The sequence below is a fragment of the Fulmarus glacialis genome, unplaced genomic scaffold (genome assembly GCF_000690835.1).
Source record: "Fulmarus glacialis isolate BGI_N327 unplaced genomic scaffold, ASM69083v1 scaffold8873, whole genome shotgun sequence".
Lineage (NCBI taxonomy): Eukaryota > Metazoa > Chordata > Aves > Procellariiformes > Procellariidae > Fulmarus > Fulmarus glacialis.
In genome coordinates, this window is record NW_009201004.1 from 29068 (window position 1) to 40091 (window position 11024).

Genomic DNA, 11024 nt, shown 5'->3' on the forward strand with positions numbered 1-11024 from the left:
TAGAAAGAGTCATCATAGCCACTAGTTTAAAAATACTCCTGTAAAGGTGGGAAGATGGAGTTATTTTTGAGAAGTCTAGTAAATACTTACAAGTACTTACTTTTACAAGTAACAAGCAGGTCCTCTTAAGTCCATTTTTGTATAGATTATTAGTATCTTTCGAATGACAATGTAGGAAAATGGTACCCTAGTTTGAACACATGGCAAGTGAAATAGTTTGAAGTCATGTTGTGTCTACATGTGTACCTGTACATTGTACTAGCAAAGGAAAATGCTGCAAAGAACGATGTTAAAAAGTAGCAGAGAAGGAATTTTGCTTCCACTTCTGCAGTGGTCAGATATTTGCAGTGCAGCAGTATTATACCAAAACACCCCCATCTGTTGCCCTTAGCCCTGTATGCCTCCGAATCTTCTCTCTCAGAAGGCGGTTGTTGTTTGGAAAAATAATTCCTTAAAATACTTGAAGTTTGTGTGTTTGCACGACTTTCCTTTTGGCAGCAGATAGAATACATACAAATAATCCTTTTTCCCATGTAAGCCTTAAAAGAAGTGTGTTCGGTTTGTTTTGGGATACATAGTGTGTTTAGACACAGCACAGGCTTTTACATTTTTCTACTGAGAGAAATTGAAATGGGAAAATAATGCAAAGAGGATTCAGTCTGGTGCTGGGCAGAAAGTTTTGGGTAACAGAAGAATTAGTTCAATGTGCCCAGGTGCAAAGGGGCGTCATGCAGTTTTGGGTGTTGGGGGAAGCCCACCACCACCATCACCACTGCGAGTCTGATTCCCGTGTTCAAAGGCAATGCTGATTGCAGAAACTGCGGAACAGCAGGCAGGGAACTTCCTAGCTCAGACAGTTGTAACAGGTATCTTACGTCCTTCCAACCTCTGCTCTGCTGTCAGGAGGGGGAGACTTATCTGCAGGCAGGAGTGGCCCCAGCACCTATGTGCTGCCCTGCCACCTGGGGCTGGACCTCCACACGGGTTGGGGGATTTTCTTGGGTCTGTGGGTCTGGAATTCAGAAACTGCTCTTTTCTGTAAATGACATTAAACTACCGTTGAAGGTGCATTGCTTTAGCCATAACTGGAAGTGGATTTCTTCTAAGCCACTAAACATCTTTCTCTCCCCCTTAAGGCTTAAAATAGCTCTAATTCTGATTGAGAGATGAGGTCACTTGTAGTTAGTCGCTTGTCTTTGTCGGGTGCAGTTCCACGTTGCCTTTCACTTTAGCAGAGGTCATCAGTGTAAACATGCGGCACTGCCAGTCTGCTGGAGAATAGGCTGGGGTTTTGAGGGTTTTTTCCCTTAATCTGAAAATAACAGAAGCAAGCACAAAGCCCTTTTTTCACTATTAGAAGACCCGACAGTCACTCTTGCTTTTTTTGCTAAAATCTTCTAAAATTTCCCGTGTCCCCATGTCTCTACTAGATCGAAAATCGTAGATGCGTAGTAGGTGGTTGAAGGAAAGCACTTTGCAGTCCATCTAAACTCTACTTTGGTTTTGAGGGGGGAAGTCAAGGGAGGGTTAGGTAATCGAAGTGTGGCGGAGTGAAAGCCGGTGGCAACAAATGCCCTTCCCCATACCTTTCCCGAGCAACTTGATTGGATTTAAGAATTAATGGGCTGCTTGGCCGTGGTCCTGGGGTATCCAGAAATCAGGCAGCATCCCGCCGCGCCACGTTCACCCAGCGGCTGCATTGCTCCTCACTGCCTTGTTTGTGTTTTCTTCCTCCCTTCTCCCCTGCAGGGTGTGAACGGCATGTCTGTGGATGAGAAGACTGACTCCCCCATGTATGTGTATGAGTCAACGGTGCACTGTACCAATATTCTCCTCTGCTTAAATGACCAGCGGAAGCAGGACATTCTCTGTGACGTGACGCTGATCGTGGAGGGGAAGGAGTTCCGCGCCCACCGGGCTGTGCTGGCTGCCTGCAGCGAGTACTTCTTGCAGGCCTTGGTAGGGCAGACGGAAAATGACCTGGTGGTCAGCCTGCCGGAAGAGGTACAGTATGTTGCCATGCCCCCGCTGTAAACACGAGCCCCTTCCATCCCGTGCGGTGAGGAAGACCTCCGCGGTCCGCTAAGGTGGCCAAGGGGAGCGCGGCATGGGTGTCGGTGCCTACCCCGGCACGGCTCTGGATGTGGTATTTGCGTTTGGGTGGGTGGCGATTCGCTGAAGGATGGACATGTTCACGCCACCCTTCCTCACCAGCGGTAATGCCTGACGGTTGCGGCAGCAAAGCTTTAAGATGCTTCAGCTCGCCTTTCTCGCCACCGCCGAGGGAGTCGTACCCAAATGCTTAGTTACCGTAGCCTCATTTAGGGCATTATCAGGACCTTGATATTCTTCTGCTCTTCCAGACAGGAAATTTGAAAGGGGTGATTTGGCTGCTAGATGGCAGGTTATTGTTGAAAAATCATTTGAGCTGTCATGTTGTTGGGAATCTCATTGCTGTCCACCCCTCTCCGGCAGCTCATACCCTCGTCTTCCTCTTTCCCCATTCCTGCACCTCATTCAGCCTTGCTTCCTCTCGCCTCCCCTCACAACGAGTTTGGGACTTAACTGCTTCGGGCCTTGTGTTTTCCACTGAGAAACCATGAACACCGTCTGCCAAAAAGCAGGGTTTTTCTCATGCGGCATGGCTCCCACAGCAGGAAGCCAAGGGACGTAGAAAATACATACCTCACTGGAAAGTTTACTTTATTTTACCACAAAATCTCACTGGCTGGCTTCCACCCCCACTGTAATTTCCTCACAGCCGTACGGCCGTGACAGCATAGCTACCAAAGGGCATGCCAGTGGCTTTGCTGCCCACAGAGGGGAGACGTGTGTCTGCTGGCCAGGGCTGCTGTCACCCGCCACCTCGGCACTGCCTGCCCGGCGTCTCTGGCTGGGACGAGCAGCATGAGAAGGGTAGCAATGTACCCAGGGCGTGGGACGGCAGTCGCTCAGTGGGAAGGTACTCTGGCATACAGAGGGTTTTTCACCATCATTTGCTTAATGCCCATGAAGAAGCGCAGTGTGTTTTTAAATGATGACAGGTCCCGAAGTGTCATACACCGTTTTTCCCCCTCTGGTTTAGCTCTCCAGAGACTTCAGCGGCGGCGTGATGTTGTCACGGCACAAGTTGGAGAGCATTAGAAGAAGTAGGTCGCCGGGTGTGACTTCATGAGTCTCGACACTGAATATTACTCATGAAGAAATTTCAACCCAGACATTTTGCATAGGAGTTTAGAGATAACGCAGAGGATGTGCTAGGATACGCACTATGATTCTGCAGTGTCCACTAATAATTTCCAGTGGAAGAATCAAGTCTCAGTCAGTGAGACTTTCGCACCACAAAGCAAGGCGGGAGCAGAGAGGTGACAAAACATGCCCAGCGGTGCACAGGTCCAAAGAGGCAGGAGAATATCAGCGCTCTTCTACATAGCCTTGGTGAGACCTCCATGTATGATTCAGGTCCTGTTAGATAAAGAAAAATAATTGAAATTCAAATAAGCACATACAAGAGTGACTGAGATGTTCAAGAAGGAGCCTGGCCTAAAGGAGGAGAAGACCATACCATGGCAGGTTCATACCGCTGGCGTGACAACTGCGACGTGCTACAGCACTGTGTAGGCAGAGGAGGTGAAACAGCTGAGAGGAGGAGTTTCTCTTTAATACTAAAAGACAGTGTTGACACAAGCATTGATTGGTTTCAACTGGCTTTTAGTAAAAGTAGATTGGAAATTAGCAGATTTCTAATCACAGCAGCAGTGAGGTGCTGAGCCGCAGGCCAGTTGGAGGAGCAGGGTGGTGGAGGGATCATGATGTGTCTGCACTTGGTGACCCAGTCCTATGTTCATATGACACTAAAGATTTAAAACACGAAGGTTTGTCTTTCGATGTGTTTTATATGAGATACTACATTAAAAAAATTCCTCCAGTCCAACCATAAATGATTTCTATTTAAGTGAATCCTCTTTGCATAAATGAAGTATTGTAGTTTTACATTTTAGAATGTATCTCAATGAAAGATCAAAAAGTTTTAGTGACTTAGGGTTACACTGGCTGCTGTTGCAGCTCCAGTGAAGTACATGGATTTGCAGAAGCAGTGAATCTAGTTCTTAAGGTTTTTCCCAGTACTTTGAAATTGCCACACTTCACCTAAGACCACCGCTGTTATTTTGCCACGTGCTTCTATTAGTTGCAGAGCGCCAGGGCTTTAACTTTCTCATCCTGGAAAAGAATTCTCTCAGCCTATTAAATAAGATACCCACAGTTACCAATGCTTACTTGTACAGATATTTTCCACATGCAAATTAATTGCTGTTAACTGCATTGAATCTGATTTGCTCGGTGGCTACTTTATTTGCATAGCTATATGTGAGGTGGTCAGTTAAATAATTTCCTCACAAATGCTGGTCACTTGGGCTAAAGAGAGCTGCCTGGTGCACTTCATTATTTCTCAGTTATTCCTTGGTTAAGGTGCACATCTCTGCTTCTGGCATTGCTCTGCTTCAGAGTGCTGGGAGCTTTGGTAGGTGCCTGTGCGTAGGTATGGGAAGTGCCTCTAACAAAGAACCGTGTCGGAGCTCCCCATGAAAGGAACTGAAACACTCCTGGGTTTTAAGAGCTGATAGAGCAGGGGAAAAAACATCTTCGTTATATGCATTAAAAGAAGTCAACAGGGTCTTTTTCAGTTCACAAGCTAATGGCTCTTCCCAAGGCTATTGTTTCTAGTCCATGGGCTGCAGAGCTCTGGCTGCCCATGAGTTATTTCTAAAGGTATCTGTGAAAACTGAATTAATCTGTCATGTAGGGGGTTACTCCTCCAGTGGAAAAATTTCAAACAAAAGTTGAAAGTTTATGTCCTGAGCCAATACTTTTTTCAGGCTTAGAGACAATTTATGTTGGCATATAGTTGTTATAGAAAATAATTTTTAAATATAGTCTTCACAGTTCAAAACTTCTCCGAAGGTGACAATAACTCCTAAATTAACAAAGGTGTTTTTAAGTCAACCATGCAAGCATTGCATTTTAAATTCTGGCATAGTTTGAAAACTGCTAAAGTATACAATTGTGGAGAAAAGACATTATTATTACTATTATTTCTCAAAAGTTTGATGTTGGAGCTGGATAAAGCTTTATATATAAAGCTTTTACATTTATGTAATGTTGGTGTGAGGGAGCTTAACATCAAAACAAAAGAACTTATTTTTGATTATTCAAAGCAGTAAATCTGCCTGTGAAGTCTGAATTGCAGACTTTTTTTTTTACTTCGTAGCATGTTGGGGTCTGTTTGTTAATCTGGCATCCAGACATTGTTAACTGTTGTCTAGCTAAACAGTGAACAGATGTTTTTTACATTATTTCTTGTTTGTATCCAATTACAAGTGAGAGCAGTCTTTATGATATGCCAGTCATTTCAGTAGGGAGACATTGTGCACACACAGAATTGAGACTAGTTGAACTTACAGGGTTTTAAACCACTGCAAAACCTTGTGTTAGACATTTCAGGTCAGTTCAAGCGTGACTTAATGTGCCTCAATTCAAACCTTTTCTTAATCAAAACTAAGTCAGTCCAGAGCTAATTCTGCACTGATTAAAGAGTTTCCATAAACCCTTTTGTACTAGCCTCGGTAATTTGATTTTGTACTACACCTTTTGTTAAAGCAACGTATTTTAGAGTGTAGATAAGCGCTTGGAAAAACAGCCACGTAATAACAAGGGCTCAGATGTGGCCGTGGTGTGTGAAGTACGAGCCCTCAGAGCAGAGTTAGAGGAATGGAGTGTGTCAGCTGCCTACACCTAATAAAAAAGGACCCCGTTAGCTCTTAACTTCTATGCTTTTCTCTTCATTTGCAGTTTTTGGTAAAACAACAAGAACCCCGCCTGCTTTTCACCCAGGGTGTTTTTCAGCAATTGTGCAGTTTTTCTCTAGCAGCTGCTGTTAAATGCAACCCAAAATTAATATTTTCCAAGAGCTGAGTTTTAAGCTGTAAAGTTACTCATTCACTCCATACCTCTAACTGTTGTTTTGTTTTACTTAATCACGAAAACTGGTCTTCCTTCCTTTAACAAGGCACTTAATTAAGCTTTTAATTCATGATAAGAAGTTAAATGGCACTTATGAGGCTTTTTTAATGGTTTCCACTTCCCATCCAGATTACAAAAAAAGGTGTGATAGAGAGACACGGCTGTCAGCCAGGGGTATTGTAGGTCATGCCAATATTAGCTGGCAGCAGGCCATTATCCAATTAACATTGCTTCATCGCTGCAAGTAATAGCTCTCAAGTAGATGATTGAGTCATTCATGCTGTAGTGGTACTCTGCTTTACTTGAGAAGGAGCCAGTGCTTCGTCGAATAGGCTTTTTATTCGCTATTATTACCTGGCTGGCTTTGCTAATAGAAGTGCACAGCGAGTCTATATGGGCAAGCTGAAAGCTGGGCGCTGGACAGAGGAGCATCGTCTGTGCAAACACCTTATTCACTTGGTTTTCTGAAAGCTGAGGTTGCAGTTAAATGGTGCGAAGACAGAAACAGCAATAACAAATCAAACCCCTCAGTTGCATTAGATTCCTACAGCTGAGAAATGAGATTCCCAACCTTGCTTGCGTTTTTTTGACTTTGGGATGTACATTTGAAAAAACCTTTCCTTCATCATTCCAGCCATGCGAACACCAAATGCCTTTCTCTCTGGTGAAGTTAAACACAGGACTTCTGAAGTAGTAGACCAAGCTTTCTCTAGCACCAATCTGATACTATACTTTCTGTTATAAAACCAACTTGCTTCTCAAGTAGATTGGTTAGTTTTACCTGTAACCCTCAAATTTCTTGAATCTGTTTCAAAGTGTGGTTACTGGTGACTTTTTTTAGTGCATTGAACTATCTGCTGGAAATGTTGCCTTCCAAAAGGATTAAATGGAGTTGTCTGTGGCTTACAAATCTTCCAAGGGGCAACGGGAAGCAGCATCTCTTTTAGGAAGAGAGGGTGGGATGTGCTTGGGGAGCTTTTTTGTTTGTTTATCCGCACAGCTCTTTTCTTTGCTGTTAAGAAAATGATGTTCAAAGTAGATGTAGCACACACCACGGTCTGAATTTCTGCATTCTTACTGCTTTACTGCTCCCTGACGGCTGCTGTGAAACCTGCCGTTTCCCCACGAGGTCTAGCCCTGTGAAATCTGTCATCTGCTTCTTCGGTTGATGTGGGTTAACTCCTTCACCGGTTAATCTTTGCAAGGAGAAAGGCAGGACGGGACCTCGATTTGGTTTCAAGGCTGGCAAAAGCTGAGTATGTTGGAAAGCGAAGGCATGCGGCACCCTGGGTGGGACTGAGCCAGGCATCTAACATTAGTATGGATCGTAGCTGACAGGGAGGAGAAACGCTGGCAGCTGCTAACCATCCATGCCAACCCGCCAGCCTGAGGGAAAAATGCTGGGAATTAGCCAACGAAAGATGATTGTGATGAGGAGGAAATCAAAGGCAGGATGCAGGAGGTCAACTATTACATACCCTGCTGGCTAAAGGCGATTACCGTTCCTTTTTATCTCTCTAGAAGTAAATGATATGCTCTTACTTTGTCTCTTTCCTTTCTGTGTACTGTGTATATGTATGAATATACTATCTTTAAGGAATGCAGGGACTGAGCTGGGAGTGCTCTGTACAGGAGCGTGGAGTGGAAGAGGTGATAAATGTGGGAAAGAGGAGCAAGAGGGCAAGAAGAAAATGTCAGCCTGGAAGTTTCTTTCCCAGCTGGAGGGATGTTATTACGCAGTAGGGAACAACGAAAGACCCTTTTTCTTCAGCATCCCAGAGATGTATTAGGAGTAGCTAAGGTTAGTTCTTAGAGAATGGGAAGCATTAATGTGGTTTTCTCTTTACATGACTGTATCGGCCATTGATATTTCTTACAGATTGCAGCACTGGCCGGAATTATTTCCGCTTTGGCTCAGGAGGCAGCAGTGACCTGAAAGCCTTCCTGAAAGCCATCACCCCCTTCATCATCTTGTAGTGGCAAGAGGTTGGGGCCATCAGGCTCCTAATAAAGTCAGGCTTCAAACTCATTTACGCTTCAACCTTACCCCAGCAATGCTACTTCAGTGGGTCCATATGGATCGAAGTTGGGTCTTTGGTTTCCTAAATTCTTCCTAGGGAATGTGTTGTTTTTCGTGCTGATTCACAATGCTGACGCTGACCACACAGAAGGATGACTGGAGGCTGCAGATCTGTAGTGAGAGTAAAACTGAGCATTCGGGTACTTTTTGAGGTCTTAGATGACATGATACTAATTCAGGAGAAACCATGAGACAGAAATGGATGTTGTTTTATGTGCGTTGCTTATGTAGCACAGTACAAGGTACAAACAACATATTTTGTTTCTAGCAGGTGAGCGATAAAACAGAAATGAGACCATCAAGATGTGATATGAAATTCCATCCACGTCTCGTTGCAAAGGCTTCCGGCACTGCCTGATTTTTCATGCCTCACGTATGATGAAGAAACTAGCCGCATACTTTTCATTCCACGTGGAGTAACTTCCATTATTTTCTGTTGAGGGCTGTCTTGCTATTGATAATGCTTCTCTGATCTTTTCCACGGGAGAAAAGCAAAATACATATCTGTTGTGTTGTGGGGAGAGCTAGGCTTAAAAAAGCAAAACAAAAGCCATGCATACATGCATGTTAAGGAGAGAAAATCTTGCAATAACTCCTTTCCCTCCCTTTGGTGGTGGCTGTACTATTGATTTATTTATTCAAGTAAGCATATTAAAATGTACCGTTGAAGGGGATATGGAGATGGATGCGCAGAGTGAAATTCACCACCGCGATAAGTGGACTCAATTTCGTTGCCTTTGTTAGACTCCTGCCTGCCCATAGTGCTAAATCAGGCTGATTGACTGTGATTACACTTTGCTGTTGAAAAGGCAGTTTGCAGTGTGGAAACTTTCTCGCTCAAACATGACAAACATAATCTAAAATGTAAAAGATGTCCCGAAGAGTAAGTCCTAGAGGTAGACTATGCTAAGGGCATGAGCAGAAGCAGTAAGGATGTGTAACAGGAGGTGTATTTTGTTTTTTCTTGGGGTTTTTTTTTTAGTGTGGGTTTTTTTTTTTTTTTGCTGTATTCAAATATATATGTGAGCATGAATGAAAATGAGGTGGCTGAGCCGTGACTGTGCCTCAACACTGTGAGTACTCTGGCCCTGCAGACTGAAAGATCTCCTCCTCTCCTCCTCCTCCTCCACCTTTGATTCTCTTACCTTTGCTTTTTCTCCCGCTAAAAAAGCTTTGAATTTCTTTAATACTGGCAAACTAAGTATCTGCTCTTTTAAGAGTCCAGAAACACAGGCTGAGCATTTGCCATTTGAATAAACAGACAGATAAGGCCCAGATAAGACACCCCTCAGCTTCACCACATCAGAGACCACAACCTGTAAGGTACTTTCTGATCCCAGTACCAAGCTTTGTTTTGTTAGCGTTCCCAAGACCCAGAGAAGAGAAGGTTTTATCTCCGTATAGCACTTTCTGACAAGGATTCCCCAGTGAATAATGTCAGACGGACTGTTTTTCTCAGCTACCAGTGAAATTGAGCATGTTATGGGGTGGAATATGGCATGTATTCAAATGATGCATTGCAGCAATCAACAAACATTAAGGCTAGGAAGTATGGTTCAATTTGGAAGTGAAGTACGGGGTTTAGGTGAGCAGAAGGCAATTGAATTGTACTAGGATTTGGGAATGAGATGCTCTTTGTGAATTTTACGGGCAGGCTGTTGGGTTTTTTAGAAGAACAAATAGACACACTTTCTGTTACATGTTTGATGCAAGCTCTGAAGAGAGAAATGGCTGGTTTATTCCAGGACTTTTGTGCAGCGCTAAGTTTTCATCTGTCCCGCTTTGATGGGAGACCGCCAGCAAACACCTCCGAGTCTCAGTGCGGTCTAACACCACTAAAAGCTGTGCCTTCGGCACTTTATTTACTTTAATAAAATAAACAAATAGGAGCAGCTGTACTTGGTCAAACTACAGATCCGTCTAGTCCAGGCTTGGTTTGTTTTAAAAATGAGATTTAATTTCTCTGAAAGAGCTTGAGAGGAGGCTTGTGCGGTTGTTTAAAGACTTAAACAAAAAGAAAGTATCGGACATATCTCTAGGAAGCATATTTTAATTTACAGGGGAAAGACATCATGAGAGCCACTGGCAGTTGTTTTGAAGCCAGATGAAAATCAACTGAAAAATTTGGCATGTGTTTTTAGCAACAAACTGCTCAGTGATGTGTATGACTGCACATTGTTTCATAACTGTAAGGCAAATGGCCTTGGAGAGGGACGAGCTTTAGACACCCCTTGAAGAAGTTTGGTGCTCAGTACAGATGTACTTGAGTAGAATTTAAGATCCTAAGATAACATAGATCAGATTTGCTAATAAACCTTTCTGTCCTTCACTTTGCTTAATCTGACCTTATACGAGCAGATGGCATCAAAGTGTGCGGTTAAGTGTGATTGTCTGTTTGCCACACACAAAGTAGCTGAAATCTTTTCTTTTTTTAATTTTTGTTTTGTATTTTGGGATTTTTTTTTTTTTTGCATAAAGTTTGCACGATGCATCTTTTGAGTCACTTAAGAGCCAGTGATGGAGGCTTTAGAAGACTTTGTGGAGAAGAGAAGGTTAATTCGTAATTGAAATGGCACCGGGAATTTCTTGCCATGGCCCAGGAACTGCTGCTAGCCGGGGGGTCCGCAGTTAAAATAGCCATAGCTGGGCTGAGAACGGCAGAGAATTGTGGTACTAGCACTTTCAGTAAAACCGACATATAAACAAGGTGTCACCAAACAGCTGGAATTGAGAGGTATCCGCTCTGAAGTTAAATAACGGTAACATAAAACCTTCAGCAGTAGATTTTTGAGGTCTCTTGTGAACAAATAAAATACTGTCATCACCTCTGCGAATGCTGGGGTGGAAGCTGATGCATCAGATGGGAATTACAGCGCACGTCTGTGCATCAGGTCAGTGATGATTAAATCACCTTGTGTGAACC

The 11024-nt window shown here is 43.6% G+C and overlaps 1 protein-coding gene across 1 annotated transcript in view; it reads left to right on the forward strand.

Annotated features, from left to right (window-relative positions):
* Positions 1–1749: 1749 nt before the first annotated feature.
* BACH2 (BTB and CNC homology 1, basic leucine zipper transcription factor 2) overlaps positions 1750–11024 on the forward strand; it is a gene marked incomplete at its 3' end in the record, with an annotated part of 40405 nt that continues 31130 nt past the window's right edge. Inside the window, exon 1 of the mRNA XM_009573778.1 lies at positions 1750–2004. Within this exon, the coding sequence (XP_009572073.1) occupies positions 1762–2004 (243 nt within the window). The remainder of the gene's footprint in view (positions 2005–11024) is intronic.